This window comes from Sceloporus occidentalis, unplaced genomic scaffold (genome assembly GCF_023333645.1).
Source record: "Sceloporus occidentalis isolate IW3139 unplaced genomic scaffold, rSceOcc1.0.p SCAF_2, whole genome shotgun sequence".
Classification (NCBI taxonomy): Eukaryota; Metazoa; Chordata; class Lepidosauria; order Squamata; family Phrynosomatidae; genus Sceloporus; species Sceloporus occidentalis.
The window spans coordinates 21,913,044-21,937,562 of NW_028316982.1; the positions used below are offsets into that span (position 1 = coordinate 21,913,044).

A 24,519-nucleotide genomic window follows, 5' to 3' on the forward strand; every position below is an offset into this window, starting at 1 on the left:
AATAGACCTATTATTCTATCTTCTTATGCCAGTGGTCTCTATTTTATTTCATTTTGCATTGGAAGCATAATATAGTTCTTGCCAGTTTCCCCCTAAAAATTGAGATCCAAGGCAAGTTTTTAATGGTAAGGCCAATAAAGACATAAAATCTGCTTCAAAATACAATGAAATGTAGTGCTTTGAAAAGCACATTATGTGCACTTGTCAAAATGCAGTCTTCTGCCATAAAGAGCTTACAGTAATTTATATTTCTCTAGGGAAAGAGAATGAAGGAGGTTGAGGTAGGGAGGTAAATGTAACAAGGAGTGAACAACAGGGAAGGGATGCTTAGACTATGTTTCTGTTGAGTAAGAGAGGTAAGGGTTTAAGGCAGGCTAAATAAGTGCCTCCCCCCCGATGGTTTTACACTGAAAGCTTCAGTCAGTATGATTAATGGTCAAGGATCATGGGGATTCTAATCAAAATTCTTTGGAGAGAAACAATTTATGACAGATGGTAAATTGTGGCCATTCAGACACTGTTAGACTGCCACTCCCATGATCCTTCACCACTGACTATGGTTACTGCCACACCACAGAATTCATGCAGTTTGGCACCATTTTAACTGGCATGGCTCCATCCTGTGGAATACTGGGATTTTGTAATTTATTGTGGCACTAGAGCCACAAGAGAGAGGTGGTTAAATATCTCACAAAATTACAATTCCCTGAATTCCATAACTTTGAGCCATGGCAGTGAAAGTGGTGTCAAGCTGCATTAACCCTGTAGTGTAGATGCAGCCTATGTCTAGGGCCCATGAAGGTTGCAGTAACAGCTAGAAACCCACATCTTCCCACCACTGAGGTAAGTGGGATGGGGCAAAGGGTTGAATGTGACAGCACCTATTCCAGATAGTAGGCCTGCCAAACTATTGACCACCAGATGTTGAGAAGTACAGGTTCTATTATTCTAGGAAGGTTAGCATGGCCATGCAAGCTAGACACAATGACTGTTACAGTTCAAAACATCTGGAAGGCATTAGATTGGATGGGACTTTTAGTAATCATTTCTTGTGAAAGCAGGAAGGCATAAAGGACAACTTGCCATAAGGTGTAGGCCTTTTAAGAAACTAATTGACTTTTTGAAGATTTGGGAGTAATAGACCATATTCTTTTCCCTTCTAGTTAATGTTCTCTCTCCCCCTCCTCACTTCCCTACATAGGTAGCAGTTGCATTTACGAGCAAGGAGGTTTATTTTGCAGAGCTGAGTTCCAAACAAGGATTCTCATGTCAGTATAAACTTCAAGGATTTGAAGGAATTGTGATGTGTATGGACTACTGGTACAACCCTCATGATGGAAACGATGCTATTCTGACCATGGGGGATGTCTGTGGGCAGGCAAGTAGAGTGCAAAATCCTAAAGAGGTGATGATACAGTGATGTCATTTATGCAATACAAATCAGAGAGAGAGAGAGAGAGAGAGAGAGAGAGAGAGAGAGAATTCTCTGCAGGCCTGGGCACATGAACAAGTTCAATACAAAGCTTGGAGTTGCAGCATTTTTATCATTCCAGTTGTATAATACTGCAGAGAGAGCATGTGCATGGAGTTGTGCCTCCTTGATTGGAACTGGATAAAGAATTAAAGGATCCATATTCTATTATTGTGGCACTAGAGCCACGAGACAGATGCAGTGTCTCAAGTGGTTAAGATACTGACTCTGTTGACTGCAAGACTGGCAGGTTGGCAGTTCGAGGCACGGGTGCTGCATGATAGGGTGAGCTCTCATCACTAGCCAGCTTCTGCCAACCTAGCAGTTCAAAAGCATGCAAATACAAGTAGATAAATTGGTACTACTCTGGTGGGAAGGTAAACAGCATTCTGTGCAATCATGCTGGCCACATGATCACAGAGTAGTCTCTGACAACACTGGCTCTTCGGCTTAGTAACGGAGATGAGCACTGCCCCTTATGGCAGGACACGACTTGACAACCTTGTCAATGGGGAATACCTTTACCTTTTATTCTATTATTATCTCTGACATAAACAGAATATCTCAGGTGACCCCTGTGCTTGTTAGGAAATCGAGAAGATGTTCCTGGCCTGGTCCTCCTCAGATTCTGATAGGATCTGCTCAGTTCTGAGGACATCTTCAGGTGACAGATTCACAGTGAAGTCCTCTTAAGGCTCAGATTGATTTCATCCCTCTAGGTTGACCATTCCTTCTTTCTGGTCAGGAAGGACTACAAGTAGGCTACATGCTGAGTCCTGCAAACAAAACAAAACAAAACAAACAATATTCCCCTATATTAGGAAACTAGTTATGTTTAGCTTGGAGAAAAGATTGAGAGTCCATATGATAGTGACCTGTAAATAGGAATTCCATATATAAGATGGAACAAACCTTTTTCTGCTGTTCCAGACAAAAGAAAGAATTAAAACATTCAAATTACAGGGGGAAAAGGTTCCATTTAAAAATCAGGAAAAAATTCCTGATGGTAAGAAACTGTTCATCAGTGGAGAGACTGCCTCAGAAAGTGGTATACTCTCCTTTGGAAGTCTTTAAATTGAGAATGAATGACAATCTTTCAGGAATACCAGGGATACTTTAGTTGTGTATTCCTGCATGACTAGATGGCTTGTGTGGTTCCTTCCAACTCTATGATTTTAAGATTCTTGTATGCAAAGGGATCTTGTTGCACCCTTGAGAGTAACTGAGAGAGTAAAGTTGGTAGTATGAGCTTTCATAGACTTCTGAGGAGTTTTCATAGACTTCTTGAGTCTATGAAAGTTCATGCTGGGAGCCCTGGTGGTGCAGTGGTTAAATGCCTGTACTGCAGCCATTCACTCAAAACCACAAGGTTGTGAGTTCAAGACCAGCAAAAGGGCCGAAGCTCGACTCAGGCTTGCATCCTTCCGAGGTCGCTAAAATGAGTACCCAGACTGTTGGGGGCAAATTAGCTTACTTGCTAATTAACTTACTTGTTGTTCACCGCTATGATCTTTGGAATAGCGGTATATAAATAAAACAAATTATTATTATTATTATTATTATTATTATTATTATTATGCTACCCACTTCTCTTTCAGTTACTCTCAAAAATGATCCCTTTGCATACTGATTTTCCAGACTAACATGGCTATGCCTTTGATTTTTAAGAATCCTGATTACCTTTTAGTTCTATCATCTGACTATCTTCCTAATTCTTCCTTCTGGTTGTGCTTTGGTTCTAACATCTTTTTTGTTACTAACAGTCTGTTTTCATTCCCCACCCACCTCATCCTGCTCACAACTTGCCTGCCCTAATGAGATCTGAGCACGAACCTACAGCTATCTCCCAAGCACACAAGGTAGAGACCTCAATATCCCTGGTGGTACGCCTCCATGGCTGTTCCCATAGCTGCCTGAAGAGAGCACAACTTCCATGTCTGAGTTTCATTCTCTTGTATGTCTGTGTCCTGGCCTGTTACACTGTAAAAGCATATATTAGGAACATTGGAAGCTCTCTTAATGCTAAATCAAACTGTTGATCCAACTAGTCCAGTGTTATTGAGACTGGCCATGGTTTTCCAAGCTTTCAGGTAGGATTCTTTTCCCAGCCTTATTTGGAGATCCCTGATATTACCTGGTGGTTTCCCATCTAAGTGCTAACCAACCTAAACCCAGATGCACTTCCAAAATCAGACGGGTTTGGGTGCATTCATGACATATAGTGTATAGTGACATATAGGCTTCCATGTGCAATTCTTCAGATTTATTCTGAATTAGTATAAACTAGTTTCAGTTGTTTACGGGTGGAAGAGAGGTATCAAAAGTCCAGTTCTAGAGATTCCTATGAGGCTGATGGAGCTGGACATGTTTAGCCTGGAGGAGAGACAATTCAGAGTCAAATATTTGGAGGGCTGTTGTTAATGAAGAATCAAATCTGTTTTCTTTTACTCTGGAGAGCAGCACCCAATCCAATAGGCTCAAATTACATTTTAAAAAGAAAAAGCATTCTGAATAGACTTGGAGAACTTTCTGAGGATGCTTTAGAAGACAGATGGATCCACTCTGTTAAAGATTTTAAACAGAGGTGTGCATTGCTTGCAAAATTTGGTTTGAATCTAGATTTGGTGATTCAGTTCAGACCTATTCAGAAATCAAACAGTTCTGAATCTGAATCTTGATTCAGACATCCAAATCATTGTTCTTCCCATTGGCTATCATCAGAAATCAAGAAGCAAACAATCTTTTTTTTATGTTTAGAGTTATAAAAATTCAGATTTGATTTGCATTGACTCAGGGTGTATCCACAATGCAGAACTAAAGCAGTTTCACAGCACTTTAACTGCCATGACTCTATTCTACAGAATCATGCTATTTGTAGTTTGGTGAAACACCAGGGCTCTCTGATAGTCCATGCTGAATACCTCACCAAATCACAAATCCTAGGATTCCACAGGATAGAGTCATGGCAGTTAAAGTGGTGTCAAATTGCTTTAGTTCTGCAGTGTGGCTACACTTTCAGATTTGAGTTGTCTTTTCTCTGTCCAAACAACCTGGTTTTGTTTTGGGTCCAAAGCCACCATCCATCTCCAGTTTTTAGGATCCCTTCCCAGATTTTAGATAGTCACTCCTCAAGGTGCTATAGTAGTGAATTCCCTGCATTGGCTGAAGAATTGTCCAGCTGACACCTGATTTGCTTTTCCCAGTTCTTTGATCCTATATTCCAGGCTTTTCCCTCCGGTTTTGCTGAAAGTTAGTTCATCTCAATTCCTCACATTCATACTGCTAAACTAACAAAATTGCTTCTAATCTGTCTAAGGCTTTGTTCCCTTCATTTGCCTTTAGATTGGGTCACCCGCGCATGGTCTTACCAAGCTATATGTGTTGCAGAGCTATACATATTTTAAGTTATTTCCTTTGTCCTCTTCTAAGCAAATCCCTGCAGCCTCATTAACAAAAAAAATAGCCCCAGCTGTGCCCGTGAAATTTAAATGCCTGCAAGTCATGAATTTATAACAAAGGAGAAGCTTTGTGTGATATCCAGGTTATCGCCTTCAGTAATGGGTTGCTTTGAAATGTTGAGAATGGTTTAACATATTTTTTTTCCCAAGAAAATGTATTTCTATCCCTCATAGGTTCAGGCAATTGCCTTCAACACAGCCCAGATTTCATTATTTGAACGACCTTCCAGTTCTCCTGAAGATGAAAACATGATGATGACTATTAATTGGAAGGAACTTGTATCTGGGTATCACAAATGCTGCCATACATTAAGGCACAAGCTCCATGGTAAAGAATGGGTTAGACAAGGTATAACTGAAAAACAAATACAAGGAAATCCTTTTCAGATTTCATGTGCCTCCTTCAACATAAATGGTGGTTTTAGGCAAAACATTAATATGATAAACCTTGATTTTCAGCTCCAGTCCTTTGTATACATACTTGGGGAGAAAATCCATTAGGTCAATCTTAATATTACACTGACTGAGACAACTGCTTCAGGTGCCAGGTTTTGTGGGAGAGAAATTGTATCCCTTGGTTGTTCCACCTGAGCTGTTGAAGGGCAAAGTTTGAACCTGCCTCATAGCCCATCCTGAGACCCAATGGCTTAGTGGTAAATTTTGAAGGTTAGGTCCTCATCATGACAGTCCTTTTAGTACCAGGTCCAGGCCATCTGGAAGACCGTTTCTCCCTGTATGAGCTGGCCTGGGCTCTAGGATCATTAGGAGAGGCTCTTCTCTGAATCTTCCCACCATCACAAGCATGGTTGGTGGGAACATAAGACAGAGCCTTCTTGGTGGCTGCCCTTGTTCTTGCATCAGCAGGCTAAAACCTTTTTTATTAAGTTGTTGATGTTGTTAACTGCCATCAAGTCAACTTTAAAATAGGGTGACCATATGCATGAGAGATGACCATATGAATGAGACCTCCATGTCACCCTATCATCAACAGCCCTGCTCAGGTATTGCAGACTCAGGGCCATGGCTACCTTGATTGAGTGGTTTCCTTGATTGAGGCATGCCATGGCCCTGATCCGGCCTTTCAAGGATGCAAAAAGGAGCCCCCAAAAGCAGCTCCTTTTTGCTCCCTGGAAAGGGCAGCGTTATGATGCTCCTTTGGTGCTGCATCATGTGTCTGAGCCTATTATAAGAGAACACTGGGGGGCGGGGGGGTTGTTCCACTAAAGGTGGCTACAGGTACCTTTTTGATAGAAACTCTTTTGGACAGCTTGAGCAAATGTGATTACCAATTGAGAATCTGTGTGAATATACTGGATAATACATGCTAGTTTCCCATCCAAGCACTGCCCACAGCTTCTGAAATCAGACCAGATGTGTTCAGAATGGTGTGATGGTATATAGATGATCAGATGTGTGTTCAGAATGGCATGGTAGGACACAGGATATGATCCATCTTTTTCACCCCAGGAAACAAAGTGTTTTGGGTTGTCCCTATGTCCAGTTGAAAATTGTGGGATATAGGTTTAAAATTGCGCTGTTGAGCTTGGACCCCAGAGCTCTTGGCTCCAATGGCTACTGCTTCCATGTGCTAACTGGTCTGGTGGCTTTTCAAGATCCAGCAGTCTTTGTGTGCATGCAAGAAGGAGAGACTTTGACAAGCTTCAAATTGTCAGATGATGTCGTGTGTGTGCGCGCACACATTTAGGTAAAAGTTTGTTGACTTTTTAAAAAAATAATAATTTCATGCAATCAGAAATTGGAACTTACAAGTAACAAAAGAGCATGGAATGAAATACTGTTGGAAAGAAGTCTAAAAAGACTGCAATTCAAAAATATTTCAAAAGTAATGTAATGATTATGGCGGTCAGTTACTTCACTGGAGTAACAAATAACATTTTCTAGTTACTTTAAAAGTATACTAAATATGTTTTAGGTACTGAAAAGGTGTTCTGATGGGAAATTCTCCAATTCTGTTATTAGTCCTCAAGATTTTATAAAAAACAACAGACAGAATTAACAAAAAAGTAATAAACAGTGCAAGAAGTGACTTTTTAAAACATCACAGTGTATAACTACTATGAATTATTTTTCTAATACTGTGACAAGTAACTAGATATTATTATTTAAAAGTTACTTTCTAAGTTCTGTGTGCTTTTTCTACTGTGGTGGAAACCACGGGAAATATTTATGGAATAGATTCAGAAGATTTTACATACCCCTCCAAGTTATCCCCCAGTTTTAGGGGCCTGGAATTTCTCCACCCACAACAATTTTGAACCAAAGGTTTCATTATCCACACTTTTGGGGCTTTAAATTAGGACAGATGAGGGCATGATTCTTAGATGTGCTTCAAACAGATCATTTCACAAATCAAGAATTTGATCAAATGCCCAACTGTATAGCTTAACCTCTCCCTTTTAGAAGTTCTATAGACTCTTTAGTACCAAAATATTTGCATGATTAAATCAAAGCTACAAGATGGGTAACAGTTGTTCAGAAACCTAAGCCCACATCACATCTTCTGAAGTGGCTCTTTAATTCTAAAAACAATAAAGCAGTTTGCATGCATGAAAAAAAACCCCTAAATATTGAGGTCTGAATAATTAATAGACTTCTTAGCCTGCTGGGAGATATTTCTGCTACTGCCAGTAATCAGGTGTTTTGATTAATATAAAACTTCAGTCTTGCATTTTAGTGTTACACTTGCCAGGTTGCAACCCTGAGATCCTGGTTACATTTTTGACTATCATGGTGTATAGTGGGACAACAGGCAGCTGTGTTTTCTTCTTCTCATTCTGCTCCAAGTCCTGCTGTCAGCTTTTTTTTTAAACCCTGCTTGCTATATGGAATAATCAGAGTCCTTGTTACACAGAGCTGCTAAGGCTCAGGGCTTGACCCCGAGTTTCTAGTTTTCATGGTTCATCTCCAGACAGGAGAGGAGGGAGCAAATTTGCCAGTTTTGCTGGTCTCAGCTCTGGCCAAAAAGATAGTACTCCAGCTTGGTTAACAGAGTAGCAGCTTGCTACAATTTGGGAAGCTAAATTTACAGCTGAGCCTCTGTTTCCATTAATTCTACATCAATGGTCAATCATCCGTGGCCTGAAAATATTCCAAAAAATAAAATAAAAATTTAAAAATCCCAAAAGCAAAACTTGATTTTACCAATATATAAGGGACACCATTTTAACTATGCCATTGTATATAATGGGACTTGAGCATCCACAGATTTTGGTATCACAGGAGATCCTGGAACTAAACCTCAGTGAATCCAAGGGCCCACTATACGTAGCTTCCACCTTGTCTCCCAGTCATTGTAGGTCTAGGGCTCACTCTCCAATCTGCTCATTATCCATCGTGTGGATAGAAACGAAGAGGCTACATGAAAAGTTATTTATTCTGTCTTCCTAGGTAACTGAAAAGAAATAATCTCATTTCACTTTGTTCTCAGTTCAGCCCCTTTTAGCTAAAACTTCAGTCTTAATTTCCAAATAGAAAAATATGATTCCCACCCCCCACTGAACCCCATTTCAATGGCAAATTGTGAGCAACTATAGTTGATACTTGATGCTCAACAATATCACTTAGGTGCTGTCCCTAGGTCTTAGGTTTTGGCCTCAGGATTTAGGAAGATCCTGAACTAGTAACCCCATTGTTACAGCAGGTAATAGAGCAACAGAACTGGGAGGATGGGAAAAAACACTGCAACCATCTTGTTTTCTGCTGCAACATGTAGTTCAAAGATGGATCTCCAGATTGCAACTTGTCTAATATTCAAATAAATAAACACAAAGCTCCATCTCAATTCTCAAGAGCTACTACCTCAGCAGAAACTAGGCCTTAGTCTTTAAAAAATGTGTGTTGTTACTGATGTTGTTTCTGGATGGGTTGACCACACTACTTCTTTAATCTTTCTTTAAAACAGAGATGGCTAGCTGGCAACCCACACAGACTATAGCCACCTCTGAAGTAGTTTTGCTCTGGCATCTGCAATCCCTGGAACATGAAGACTAAATTTGAATCCAGGTGTGGTAAAACATTTGCCAACTTATGAGGAAAACGTCAACATACACAAACAGACACTTTTTTCCAGATACTGTCTGGGAAAAAAAGAGTGTACCCTGAGGACTGTAGAGAGTGGTCACTCTTGAAGCAAGGCATTTGGGATTAACAAGCAGTTAATCAGTCCATCAATCAATCAAAGAGTGAAACCCAAAATTGATAGAACCCTTAAAAAAAAATAAAAAATTACCTGCATCTTATGAAATGGGCCACATGTTATGCCAAATAAAACTTGGCCTGTAACCTATTATGAGTTCTGAGAAGAGTAAACCCATTGAATCCATGAGAGATATTTATGCATTGACTCACTATTCAACAAGTGATTCAATGGGTATGTCTGTTGTAATTGGGAGTAACCAATAGGCCTTTCCTATTTTTAAAAAATGTTTCTGCATCAGACTAACATATCCAGCTCCTTTGAAATAATAAAATAGTGTTGCTATTTTCCTCATTACACTGAAGGTATATAATCTTTGTATTTTGATTTTACACATGTTGCCAAGTGCCTTATTTTTTAAAAGCTTATCCAGGTAGAAACTGATGAATAATTATGACTCTTTAAAGGCCATTAAAAAAGTGAGAGAAATGATTGTGGGGGTGTCAGAAATAGGTGTACTGAAATAGAGATTCAAATAGTGTATTATGTGAGTAGATTCTAGAAATCTAATAATTATGAAGATGAAAGGAAAATTCTAGAAGTATTAGGATTATGGAGATGAAAGAAAAAGGGATTGTTTTTAAATGAAGTGATTTCCTAAAAACACACTTTTTAGATCTTCACAGTTTAAAGGGGAAAGAAGATTATAGAGATGATTAAGTGGCCTCCTCTGCCACCTCTTCCTTGCATACTCCTGCTCTTAAACTCTTAATAGCCATTTGTGTATGTCAGGGGATCATAATGCTTATTTCTATTTTATGAAAAGCATCATTAACTGACTTCTTAACTGTACAAGAGCTAGCCAGGTGGGCTTTATCTCATCAGTTTCCCATTTAAATAGGGCAGCAGAACAGGTAAAAGTAAGGGAGAGAGCAAGCTTGCTTTAATCAATGGGTGAAAAGTGAAAGTGACAGATTTCTTAGAATCACCTTTCTTCCTGGCTGATCTTCTACCTATACAACTTTAAAAGATACCACAGAGAGTTATCAGTAGTTCCTGGCCAAGAGTTTCTTAATAAAAGACACTTCAGCATAGGAGGAGGAGTGTAATAAAGAAGAGATAACGTGGGGTATTCATAGCACTCCCTCTCCGGCTTCAGTCCATGAGTGCATCCAAACTGTGGAAATAAAGCTGCTTGACACCACCTTAAGTGCTGTAGCTCCATCCTATGGAAACTTGGAGTTTGTAGTTTTATAAGGTCTCTAGCCTTCCCTGCCAAAGAGTGCTGGTGCTGCACAAAACTACAAAATTCTGTAGAATGGAGCCATGGCGGTTAAAGTGGTGTTGAACTGGTTTATTTCTACAGTGTAGATGCACCCTAAATCATCCCCATCAAGCAACTTTTCTTTAGCAGTAGCTGACATTGAATTTTCTGAGACAGTGGATGCTGAAATCAGAGTGTGTTTATGCCACATCAGTTTCACATGAATTCAGACATGTCTTGCATCTGAAAAAGCTTGTTGCATACAAAATCATTCTGCAGGGATTTTTTTTAAAAAGCATATTTTTTTCTTTTTATGTGTTTGTAATTTTCACCAATATACATATTTGTACACATCTTTTCCTGTTATATACTTTTTTTAAAAAAAGATATCTTTCTCCAACACACATTTTTCTATGCCATTTTTGAGCTAAGAATTGCCTTTCAGAAATCTGGGGAACAGCCAAATCCAAAGGTTAACGACTGCCTTCTGATGTGTATATTAGTCTGGGAAGTGCCAATCAGGTTATTTGGTTTAAAATATGGATCAAACAGATTTTTACAGCATCACTGTTTGAAGCTTTAGTACCTACACAAAGATTCTCTTTTGAGACCAGACCTTACCGATAGTCACAGATTTAAAAGCATGGCTTAAATAAATAATAAAGAAAAAAGTCTGGTATCAAACAGGATTTGAAGAGGCAATCACATTATTTGTTCTTGTATGCTTCCCCATCACAAACTGAATTAGTAGCCAAGTTGTCCATACTCCTGATCAGGAACATGGAGTGGGGTTTCATTAGGCTTGCCCACTAACAAGAACTTCTCTCCTGATACACTTAGTAGCGACAGAGGAGGTTCTGTATTGGCATGATCTGATGGTCTGCATGAGCCAGAACTTCCACTGGCCCCACCTTGGCGATTGCACAGCTTTCACTCCATCCTTTTTGTTCTCTTGATACCTCTCCCAGAATACTTTGTATCAGAGATTTGGGAAATGCAGTTTATAGACCACAGGCAGCTGGGGATGTTTTGTGGACTCCCATATTTGCCTGGACCTCCAAAGCCTCTTAAAAACTTCAGGTGTTTTCTACTCTAAAACAACAACTACAACAACTCTGAAGTGGTGTGTATATTGTTGGTTTTTTTAAACCAGCCTATCTTTCCTTATGAATTACTATGCAAAAACTATGACAGCATGCAACAAACCTATTTTTCCACCAGTTACATTTTTGGGTAATGATTTTGCATGCAGTTAAGTATCATCATGAGTTTGCTGAGGAATAACAGTTTTGTATTTCAGAATTCTTTTAGATGAGGCCAGTTCCAGATCACCCATTACATGATTAAGTTGTGCCCAAAAAATGCATTTGTGTGTGTGTTGTATGTATAGCCATTACCAAAATATACACATACATCTCTCTGAGAGCTGGATTTGACCATGTTTCCCCAAGGAAATGAATGCTTGGGAAAAGAAAAAGAAAAAGGGGAGAGTTCTCTCAGGAGAAGATAATAAAGTTGGGAGGAAATGTATTCAGTATTTTCTCTTTCAGGATGCATGCATTAGTGTTTTTTGGAAGTAATATTTTCAACAGTTCATTAGATAGTTGTAAAGGTCTTAGCTCTAGGATTCCAATGTTACAACATCAGAAAACATTGCATTGTTTCTTTATTTGTTTGAATTAGTAAACCAGCCCTGCCTCTATATTCCATCACAGTTGACAGTAGGGACACTGTTATTAACACACCAGTTCCAATGCCAGAAATCACTGCATAATGTTTGTCCATCAATTCCATGCTATTTTGCACTGCTGAAGGCAGTACTCACTGATCCCTGGTCGAAACAGCATGTAGAATATGTGCACTGTTTTTAAAGTTCATGCTCACACATTTACATGTGTGTGTATTAGAAGAGGGATGCAGTGGTCTTGGGGTTAACATGCTGACTCTGACAGCTGCAAGCTTGGCAGGTGAGTGGCTCGAAACCCAAGCACCATGCTGCCAACCTAGCAGTTCCAAAGCATGCAAAAGTGCAAGTAGGTAAATAGGTGTCACTTGGTGGGAAGGTAACAGTATTCTGTGCAGTCATGCTGGCCACATGACTATGGAGGCATCTTTGACAATGTTGGCTCTCTCTGCTTAGAAATGGAGATGAGTACTGCTCCCTTGTCAAAGGGAAAACCTTTACCACACTTTTGCATTAGAGAAACAACGTGTCCATGAACTCTACTAAAGTTAGATTTGTTGATGATGATTATTTATTGATTCTGCTGCTACACTGCTGAATTAAGTTGGATACCACTTTAACTGTCATAGCTCCATTCTGTGGAATTCTGGGATTTGTAGTTTGTTGTGGCACTACACTCTGTTGTGGCACACATAGCACTGAGTCATGGCAGTTAAAGTGGTGTCAAACTGCATTAATTCTTCAGTATAGATGCAGCCTAACATGAAGCCGAATATATAAAATACACAAAATAGCCTGTAGGTCTGTGATTTCATCAGTGCAAGTAGTTACTCCACCCATGCAATTCTCCATAATGTCATTGCTATGGCTAGTTCATCCATTGGTAGCCAATCTTCTAGTGATATGTACTTAGATAAATACTTAGTACTCTTAGTACTTTAGTTAGCCATCCAGTTGAAGACATGCTAATGGAGCTGCCCCAGAAAATTTACTAAGAGCCTCACAGCTTGGCAACATCTGCCAGTGACTGGCTTTGCTAGCATAAGCTTCCAGAGCTCTAGGTTACCTGCTTGCTATAATGAGACAACAAAAGTAGGACTTTATGAAGGAGGATATAAATAATAATGAAAAAATACGTACCCAGAATAGTGACTTCTTGCACAGTTACTTTGACAATTGAAGGCTGCTACTATGTATAAACAAGGGCAGATCATACTGTTATGCAGAGTGAGGTGGTCACCTCTGCTAGCTGATGTTATGGGACATAGAGTGGTGATGTGGTGCTCAAGCTCTTACACACAGTATGCTTGATGCTACTAAACTGGTCTTCTGCTCTCAGAGTGCATCTACACTGTAGAAATAATGCAGTTTGACCTCACTTTAAGTGCTGTAGTTCCATCCTATGGAATTCTTCAACGTGTAGTTTGACAAGGTCTTTAGCCTTTTCTGCCAAAGAGTGCTGGTGCCTCACAAATCTATAAATCCTCACATTCTGTAGGATGGAGCCATGGCTGTTAAACTGGTGTCAAACCACATTATTTCTACAATGTAGATGCACCCCTAGTTACTTTAGAGGCAGCCTGCATTGAAGAAAAATCCAATTGGGTGGCTTCTATAGATGAAATTGAGGAGAGGGGTACACAGTGTTTGGACCGGGTTGCAAAACATTTTAGCCAGTTCTGTGAATTTCTACATCCTCTGAGTTCACAGGAGGTCACTCCCTCAAGCTTTATATCTCTTAGGTACATCCTCTGGTCTTCTGGAAGGTTTTAAATTAGGCTGCTGAAGGAAAATGCTTCTGACTCGAGGAATGCATAATTGCTCATCAACGGGCACAAATATTGCTCAATCACCTTAAGAGTGTCTCCGAAGTTGCATAATTTCATCACAAGCTGTACTGCACAGCTCCTGTTTCTTATTCTTCTGTCACCTATAATCAGACCAGAGGTTGATGAAACCTTGTTTTACAAATCATCATCTTCAAATCATTCCATAGTTATAATTGCAGTACAGATAATTTTCTTGCCCATTCAGTCCTGCATTTACAGTTGTCTGAAGACGTGGTGAAGTTCCAAAGTTTCTTATTCACCAATAGTTAAACAAGTCTCTGACAAACCTATCTATGGATAACCCCCCTCTCTCACATACATACATACATACATACATACATACAATTGGAATTTGAAAAAGTTACTTGGGACATTGAGTATCAAATTCAACATCCACAATTGATTCAGTTCCAGCTAAGAACTCTGATCTGATGAAGAATTTAATATGCTTGTCATCAACTTCCTCTTTCAGTTGCATACAACTCCTCTCTAGATGTATTTATATCGGTTTCAACCAGTAGTACAAACACATTGGTGCTAGCTTGGAGAGAAAAATTAAGTCCTCATCTGACAATGACAACTTTCCATATCACCCAAGGAGTGAATGGTTTTGATTTCCATTCCAGACTCAACTTGATAGGTATGTGATACTTTAATTTTATCCTTTATTGTAAAATTTTGATAGGCCAATCAGTAGTCTAAAAGTCTAGAAATGAATCTGGTTTATTAAACTGCAGTTCCCAACATTATTTAGGTTGGCACCATAACAACTGAAGTGAAATCAAGAAGCTGAAATTGTATAATTCAGATAGAGAGAGTCTATACTGTGAAAATTAAGCTGGCCTAGCTGCCATTCCTCTTCTCAAGAGACTATGATAATTTGTGAAGTGTCTTAGTAATCTTGAAGAGAAAGTGGGAAGAATTGAAGTACATCACCCAGATTCACTGGGGGAAACCATGATAATTAAATCTGCCTCTTCAGACAATATAGCATTTTTTCTGTAGCTAGACACTTCTGTAGACTAGACACAAGGACAAGAGAGAGAAACGAGTGGCTCTATAAAGCCTGTTAGTCCAGGGTAGGGGGCAGGTTGACCTTCCTCTTGTTGCAGAACTGGGAAGCAATGAATTACAAATAATCAAGTTACCCTTAATTAATTACTTTGGGTGGATGCATGTTAGTGAAAGTGCAACAAAATTGCATTTCACAAATAATGTGATGAATGGGAATGGCATTATTTTGTTATCCCTTGGGGTGACTAATACTTCTTTACTTACACTTTTGAAATGCATCTTTAAAGTGCATTTTTAGAAGATTTTCAGGCTTTCTGCCAATCTTTTACATTAGTTGGAAGTGACATCTTACTTGCAACCACTTACTTTGGAAATTACCTTTAACATTAATGGGCTAGAAGAGTTTTACCTTTTTGCTTATTATGGCCAGCATTACAGTTCATTTCTTTTCAGTATAAGATAACAGGGTTTCTTCCTCTTTCTTGGTACTGATTGTGTTCTGACTCAGTTATGTGAGCCTTCATTGCGTATTGCTGTTTAGCTAGTATAGATCTAGCAATGCTAAAGACATGAGATGGAGAGAAGAGTCTGAGGGAAGAAACACATTGAAAATATGGGCTGCACTAGAGACTCAGGGGGCGGAAATAATCCAGTTTGAGACTGGACCGCTTTAACTGCCCTGGCTCAATGTAAAAGAATTCTGGGAACTGTAGATTTGTGAGGCATTTAGCCTTCTCTGTGAGAGAGCTCTGGTGCCACAATAAAGGACAATTCCCAGGATTGCCTAGCTCTGAGCCAGGGCAGTTAAAGCAGTATGAAATCGGATTATTGCTGCAGTGTGTTTGGACCTCAGTCTGATATGCACTGCAGAAATAAAATATACCACAAAATTACAATTCCCAGAATTCCACTGCATTGAGCCATGGCAGTTAAAGCAGTATCAAATTCCATTACATATTTCTGTAGTGCAGGTTAAACCCCAGTTTAGTTAGATTTTTTGAAACAAAAATATATTTTAAAATAGCCTGCAGTTTCTGCTTTCTGTTATTATTATTATCAATTATTTATATAGCACAGTCATTGTACATGGCCCTATACAAGTAAAAGAACAACAAAACAGTTCCATGCCCTCAGGCTTACAATCTAATTAAGTCATGACATAAAAAGAAAAGAAAAGGGGATGGCAATGTGAGAATCTGCTTCTCAAGAGCCTGCTGATGCTTTTGCCAGAAAGAGAGAGAATCAGCATGACTGCATTGGAGGTAGAAGTGAGGAAATAGCTGTGCTGACAAAGTGGCTGCTCCAAAGAGTGGTGCTGGGTGTGCACTTGGATTGACTGGGTGGTGTGAGCTGTGACACAGAATTTAGACAAGGAGAGAAAGTTTCTCTGCATCCCTGAAGTCAGCTCACAATGTGTGTGGGGGGGAGGGAGGTCTTTTTTTGGGGGGGAGGTAAATTGGAAAGAAGACATATTAGTGAGTGATTGCTTCTGTGTACCTGGTCAAAACAACTGTGCACAGTGCATGTAACATGAGGTCTGCTACAGTGTATTTGTGTCAGTGCAGAGGGGGAGAATCTAGGCAATGTGATTCACTCAGAATTGTGACATTCATAAAGAGCATATTGTTATCAGAAGTTATAACAAAAAATTGCCTCTTGGACTGCAGTAGCAACAACTAATTAGTTATTAGGTGATTAGAATAATGAGCAGTGTATCTAGGGTCTTTTAAAAAGGAACATCCCAATGTCTGTTGTCTTAAAAAACAATAAAAGTAATGATAAACAATGAACAACATAACAGCACAACAAGCTGCTTTCTCTATATTTTAGTGCGTACAGTTGGCTCTCCATATCCACGGATTCTTTATCCATGGATTTAACCATCCATGTCTTGAAAATATTCCAAAGAGATAGAAATTCCAAAAAGCAAACCTTGATTTTGTTTTTAATATATATAAGGGATGCCATTTTACTACACCATTGTATTTATTGGGACTTGAGCATGCACATATTTTGTTATCCAGAAGCAAGGGTGTGTGTGTGTCCTGGAGCCAAACCCCAGTGAATACCAAGGGCCCACTATAAAGACAACAGATTACTCTTCAGACATGGTAACAAAAAACAGAAACAAATTACTTTGAAAAAAAGTAACTTCCCAAATTCTGCATAAGAAGAAAAGGGTGTTACCTCTCTGTCTTTTGGCTGGTGATGGGACAGTCATGGTTTTCATAGGGAAGGGAGTATGATAAAATGAGGAAGCCTTTTTCTAGGCTGCCTTCCACACAAAAAATATGCAGTAAATCACAGTGCTATTGTAAAACATGACATTTACCTAGTGGTGGCTGTATCTTAAAAACTCCTAAATGTCTAGGGTCCTTTATAACAGGATAGTTCTGTATGACAAATGCAAGCTGATTTGAGATAAATATAAGCTACACAGATTCCCCTGAGGAGCTCCGCATGCCACACTTTTGTGAGGGCTGTGAGAATTCAGCTTGTTAAATCCCCTTGTAAAACAGAAGTTGCCAGTGTTTCTGGGGAGAAGCCATAATGTTTCAGCCAATTTAAGCTTGTGGTGAAGACTGCCACCATCTCCCGCACTACAGCCCACAAAGGCTTAGAGGACTGCCTTTTTACTGAAGTCTCCATAAGTCAGGTACAAGCAATGAATATATTAAGAGGAATACTTGCTAATGGAAGGAATACAAGATTAGTACAGGAGAAGAAAGTCTTTAAGATGCACAGATGGGCTCCAGCTCTGAATGGAGGTGAAGCAGGAGGGGAAATGAAATAAAAGGAAGCTGAGGGTTTCTCTGTGGGTTAGGTAAGCCAGAAGAAACAACAAATAACTTTTGCGGTAGATTGGCATGGGAGGCTGAAAAGTGAGAAGAAGAGACCAGTCTGGTCAGGTGGTAGTTTCCATTTCAAAGGTGCAAGGAATCTGAGTTGAGCCCAATCTTTAAAGGAGCTGTTCAAGGTGCTGAATTTTGAAGATGGGGTTTGGGACCATGAATATCACTTTAAAGTTCAGTCTGAAAATCTAGAACTGATTCACAGCCCCACTAAAAAAGTCACCATGTTGGCACAGTCTAATACAGGGTTGGGTATATTCTAATAAATGGTAAGTTAAATTACAATTGGCAGAAAACAAAAAAGAAAAATGCAAGAGGGAGGCTAAATCAAATTGAAGAGAAAAAAAAAAAGACTAAAGAAGAGATATATGATGCACTGGGGAGAAAAGAACAGTGTTGTCAGAGACCAGTGTACAAACTGACATGCTAAGGCATCACCACCCCTTAAAAACTGAATAGAAGTTGGAACAAGCATAGATACCTGGATAATTATTTCAGTTTAGGGGCTCTGAATCCTGGGAGATGTAATTTGTTGTAAATAGGGAACTTCTCAGTTGATCATACATAGATTAGTGCAGTTTAGTGGTGTTTTACTGTATTTTACTTTTCCATGTGGTGAGTGACTTTAGATAGCTTCTACAGTTAGAAAAGTGGGAGGGAGGGAAATACTTTTAATAAATAAAACAAGTATATTTAAATAGATCAATTAAATATTTCTTATTATTTATGAAGGCTCTTTAAACTTAAAAGTGCATTATTATATATGTTGTTTCTAAGCCTGTGGTCATGGCTTTCCCTCCTCCTTAGAAATGGAACATTAAATCTGAATAACTGCATGAAATAAGTTCCAGGTGGAGACAATGTTTCCAATATATTAATGAAGGAAATAAATTACTTTGGGTTGGGGGGGATACATGCATATAATCAAATATGGTGCCTGAAATTTGAATTGATCAATTTACAGTTGCTGCATCTGTAGTGCATTGATTAGTTGCATTTAGAAAGATTTTACTTTTTTAATAAAAAATGTGTTTTCATTTTGTGACTTTGAACAGCAACTGCAGGAATTAACTGCCATGTTTGCCTTTGGAATCCTTATGTCACATCAAAACCTGCTGGAACTCTGGAGGGCCATTCAGACAGTGTAATCGCTGTCCAGTTCATTATGGAACGCAAACTACTTTTCAGCTTTGCTAAGGATAGGGTGAGTGTTGGAAGAGCTCACAAAGCAGAGATCATTAGTCCTTCTCTAGGCAATGCTCTGGTGGGAGGGGGGAATGAAACCCTGGGCCCTGGTTTTTCAGTCCACTAACTGCTCCACTTCACAACATTTATGACTAAACCTGCTGGGTTATGAGTTGGAGACCAGGGTTCGATTCCCAGCTCAGCCATGAAACCCACTGGATGACTTTGGGCAAGGCACACTCTCTCATGCTCAGGGAAAGGCAATGACAAACCTTCTCTGAACAAATCTTGCTGAGAAAATCCCATGAAATGTTCACCTTAGGGTTGCCATAAGTCTGAAATGACTTGAAGGCAAACAACAACAGCAACAAATATAATATTGGTGTGTGTGTGTGCGCGCACATGCATTTAAGTCACCTGTTGTCTTATGATGACTCTATGAAGTTCAGAGGGATTTTTAAAGGCAAAGTATAATCAGCGTTGGTTTTAACAGTTCCTTCTTCTGAAATATAGCCTACAGCACCTAATATTCATTGGCAGCCTCCTATCCATGTAATAACAGGTCTGACCCTTCCAAGAGCAGTCAGGATCTGGTGCCTCACAACTAGTCTAATTCTTGGAGGGTACAATTGGATAGTTCTTACTACTGCTAAGAGGTTATTCAAATGGTGAAAATAATCCAGGTTGAATCTCTGTTGTTCACGCACATCATGAATGCACCCAATTAAGTTGGAGGGGGGCTACAAAAACAAACACTTATTCGATATTGAGTCCCCCCCAGTTTTTTTTAAAAAGGTCCACATCATTGATAGTGTGAAGAACTAATGTGAATAGACCCGAATAGACTCAGGATAAAATTCTGCATGCCTTGAATGTGTTCTGAATGCATTCACACCGTCTGCTCCATCTTTATTCGAATACTTGCACATATGAGCAATTGAACTTGCAGAGATGTGCATTGACGCAGTTCTGTAGTGTGAATAACAAACCTGCAATGTGTGAGTGAGATTATTCACATTGTTGCCGTGAAAAAAATGACACTTAGATGATCCCTAAGAGGCATTCTTCAGCTATTCCATTTCCACCTCTTCTTCAGGGACTATTGTGATAAGGGAAAAAAGGGTAAGGACTGGTGAGAAAAATAACAGAGTATTCCCAATGGAAGATAATGTTCTCTAAAGTCTCTACAACAGGGGTGAGCAAAGTACAGCCCCTGGACCTCACTTTTGTGATCCTTGAAGTCTCCATCAGTCTCCTTAAGTTTCTCATCCTTGATTGTTGGTTGTTTTTTTTTTAAACTTCAGCCTGATTCTGGGGCATTTTTGTGTATAAATACCTCCTGGAGAGACCCCTCCAACACTTACAAAAACAACCCATTGTAGATACAGGGAGCCCTTCAAAACCCCAGCCCTCCCAAATTTCTCTATTTTTATCAGAGTTCTTCTCATTGTGTCACTTCTGATTTCCATTTTGAAATATTTGGAAGCACTGTCAGTCTGTACATGTGCAGCCCAGGAGGAGCTGGAGAGGAGCTGGGGAATTGGCCCCTGTGCAGTTGCTCACACCTGTTCTATAAAATTTTATGAATAAGACAGAGTGGTTGCACAGAAAAATCCCTGTTTGTAAATATCCATTATCTCCATGCAAAATCCAATTTAACACAAATGTAATCCCTCATGAAAGACACAGTGGCTGGGACTAGACCTAGGAAATTCCATCTTTCTTCTCCTCATGATGGTATCAACAGTCACCTCTCAAGTACAAAAGGAAGGTTTGTTTTCTTTGTAGCAAGTGTAGGGAACATGTGGGTCTCTCAGTCTTTTGGGCTACAGGTCCCATCATCTCTGTCCTGCATGTTCAACAGAGGGATTATGAGAGCTATATTCTTAAACAGCAGCCGACCCCACAACTCCCTATCTCTGGTTTGAAGGCTGCTAGAATCAAGGAATATTTTTGAGATACTTCTCAGGATACTCTTTTTCTTGTTCTTCCCCCAGTATCTGGCTAGCTTCCTTCACCTCTTTTTCTCTCAGGCCCACTCATTGTCAGCCCTTACATACTCCCTTGACAACAAGAGTTGCCTTTCTTGGAAGCAATTCTTTTTTTTAAAAGCCTTTTCAAAAACAAATGGCCTTCTGGACCCTTCCATTTTTTTGTGGTAGTGGGCATTTTTTGCATTCCACATGACCCTGCAGGGTCCCAGGGACAGAAAATTGTTCCTATACCCTCTGCATTTATCAGCCTCTGGTTTAGCATGGATTTTGAAAAAGTGCTTTATCAAGTGTTGAAAAGGTCTGCCATAATACCATACCAGATTTTCCTCAACTGCATATCTTGCATATAGCATGTTTTGTTTTATGATTGGTTATTGGAAGGCAGGCAGGGGCTTAATTTGAAAATCTGATTGCTGAGCTACATCAAGGGAGAGAACAGATGGGTCAGTCAGAGGGAATCGAATCATAGACTCTTAGAACTAGAAGGGACCACAAGGGCCATTTACTCCAACCCACTGCCATGCAGGAATATACAACTAAAGTCCTCATGAAAAATGTCTATCCAACCTCTGTTTAAAGACTTACAAAGGTGGGACATCTAGCAACCTCTGAGAGAGTCCATTTCACTGTCAAATAGCTCTTACAATAAAGAAGTATTTCCTGGCATTTTGCAACTATGTCTGAACAAATTCCTTTTGGACCTTCAGTTATACCCAGAGGTATATTTTGCCTCTTTCTTCACCACCTTCTATAAAAAGGGTGGGTCTCTTTTTATACAGTTGCTTCTTGTACAGCACTGTGTAGATTTATGGCACTTTAGAAATAAAGCTAATAATAATAATAATAATAATAATAATAATAATAATAATAATTTTGGGAAGAACCCCCCCCCCCCACTTATGACTAAGATTGTGATTATCATTTGTCATGGTTCGCTAAACATACTAATTGTTGATTTCTCAGCCCCTTTATTTGTTTTATGTACAAGCTGAGAAATTTGCCACATGATTACCTAGACATTTTCAGCTCCCACCATTCCTCAGCATTGGCTACATCAGCTAGGAGCTGCTAGAATTTGCAGTCTAACAATGGCTGGACTCAATAACTTTACTGAGATCAGCACATTATAGTGTGCACTGAAAAGAGCAGGGTAGAGGAAAAGAGAGAATTAGAGCTTGGAAAGGTTTTAGACTACATATCCCATACTCCCCCTTCCAGCTATAGGAATTGGTCAAAACTGATCCCAGCTTGTCTTCTTCACTCTGTCTTGCTGTCTGAGCCACTCTCCATTTTCTTGGACCTATCTTCAGGACTGGTAATTATCCATGGATTTATCTTTGTATGAATGTTTTTAGCTTTTATTTGGCAAGGTCCTACGTTTTTCTTCCATGTCCTCCATTTTACAGTGCCTTGTCCTCCTTTGTGGTTATGACATCTGGTCACCCTTTAATTTTCACCTTCTCCAATTCCTCTCTATCTAAGTTTAAACACTTTCTTTTCTGATAGCCTTGTATGGCTTCTTGAATTGGTTTGGTATGTTTACATGCACTTTTATACATTTCTAAGTAAAACCATTCTATTTACTGAAACCAGAGTCTCTCTGCAGTTAGAACTGGTGTACATAGATGAAAAGATCATCAAAGGTACCCGCCTCTTGCAGGCCTCCTTTTGAGCAATAATTTCCCCAAAATTTTGCAAAGCCCCCCCCCCCCCAATCCCCCTACCTTTTAGGGTAACAAATTACAGTTGGTTTGCCATAAGTGCCTGTCTTTAAACCACAATCCCTCTGTCTCTTATCAGACCAGAGTACCTTAGGAATGGCATTTCAAAGGAGTGAATAAGAACTCTAGCAGAAAATGTGATATAATGATGTAATGCATACACACCACAAAACACTACAGGGAATCACAGAAATTTGAGGGTGATCAAGCATGGAATGGCAGAATTATTGAGTGGGACCACAAGATGCATGGCCACTTGAGGGTGAAGTAAAATAATCACATTTGTAGTATCTCTGCCTCTGCATTTCTGATACTCCCTACCCCACTGTAAGAGTAATGCTTGTACCAGGAAAATTGTTCTCTGTTGCATTTTTCTGTATTATAATACTGTTAAATGCACAGGAGCTGAGCAACTGAAATAGCTGACAACTCAACCTCCAGTTCACTTGTTAGTTGTCTCCAATACAAATCTGAGCTTGCAAATTCCGATTTATGTCCAAAGAACAGAAAGAACATAGCCCAATTCAGCCATTTTAAAAGATTCTATTAACCTACCATTAAGCTTCTCAATAGGTTAGTTAACACTGCTTTCCCTGTGGAAACATTGCTCAGCCATTATTTTACAAGCAGCCTTGTGCCTTTCTTGGCATTAGCATGAATTGATTTCACTTTGATGGATGGATGGGTATCAAAGTTGGTAGCTATTTACATAAAAAAGCCTTCTGCTCAGCTAGAGCAGTCTGCCAGGCAACCCAAATCGAATATTATCTATGCAATACCATGTAAAACAAGAAATGGAAGCAAACAAGTGAAAAAGCTTCCAGTATGTGTGTGTGTGTGGGGGGGGGGGGGGGAGTGTGGTTTGATACCTCTATGAAAGTAGAAACATTGCTTAAGGCCTCGGTATAGGACGAGAAGAGCTATTTGTTCTAAATTCAGCCATGCCCACATTTTTAGGAAACTACAGTGAGCCCTTGCTATTCTCTCCAGTTTAGTTCCAGGACCCCCCATGGATACTAAAGTAAATTTTCTAGTCCCATTATATAAAATGTTGTGGTAAAATGACACCCCTTATATAAAATGGCAAAATTAAGGTTGGATTTTTGGAATATTTGGGGCAGAATATTTTCAAGCCATGGATGGATGAATCCATGGCTTCAAAATCCATGGATACGGACAGCCGATTGTATTTTCAAGTAGCAAATAGAGAGATTTCTAAGTAGTCTACATGTGGCGCCAAAAGTTGCCAATAATTTTATCACTTTCTGGTTGGTCCTAATAAAAGTATCATTCTGTCAATGTTCTGAATTTTTAAAAAATCATATTGGCCGAAGTAGGTGTAAACATTTTATGAATGGACCCATTTACTTTAACACTTTTGTCTTCCAGCCTTTTTCATTATAGAAATCCCAAAAGTCCATTTTTGTTCCAAGTCCAAACTCAAATCTTTAGAGAGAATAGCTGAGTGGCTTAACTAGTCTTGCCCATAGTAGAATGTTGACAATTTTCAATGAGTGGTAGCTTGCAGAAACATCTTGCCATTTCTGCCATAGTATGAAAGGAATGAAATAATTTCTCTGCTGTAGACTGCCTACTATATTTACCACCAATAAAGCTTATCTTGTGGGCCTAAATACCCAAAGGCACCAGATGTTGTCCGATCTTGGAAGCTAAGCAGTGTCAGCACTTGTTAGTACTTACATTGGAGGCCGCCAACAAATATCAGGTGCTGTAGGCTATATTCAGAGGATGGAACTAGCAAAATGACCCTGAGTATTTCTTGTCTAAAAAATCCTATGTTATGAGGGCCCAAACAGAGAGGCCCAAAAGAGCAGAGCACGGTCATGCCAGCACCGATCACATTGAGGCCATGGCAACCGCAAGTGGGCCC

General features: G+C 39.5%; 1 protein-coding gene across 1 annotated transcript in view; it reads left to right on the forward strand.

Annotated features, from left to right (window-relative positions):
- LOC149318041 (cilia- and flagella-associated protein 337-like) overlaps positions 1–24,519 on the forward strand; it is a 183,011-nt gene that overhangs the window by 32,902 nt on the left and 125,590 nt on the right. The window contains exons 4-7 of the mRNA XM_089508904.1: positions 1,202–1,378; positions 5,104–5,278; positions 14,335–14,502; positions 18,784–18,932. Of these exons, the coding sequence (XP_089365030.1) occupies positions 1,202–1,378; positions 5,104–5,278; positions 14,335–14,502; positions 18,784–18,932 (669 nt within the window). The remainder of the gene's footprint in view (positions 1–1,201; positions 1,379–5,103; positions 5,279–14,334; positions 14,503–18,783; positions 18,933–24,519) is intronic.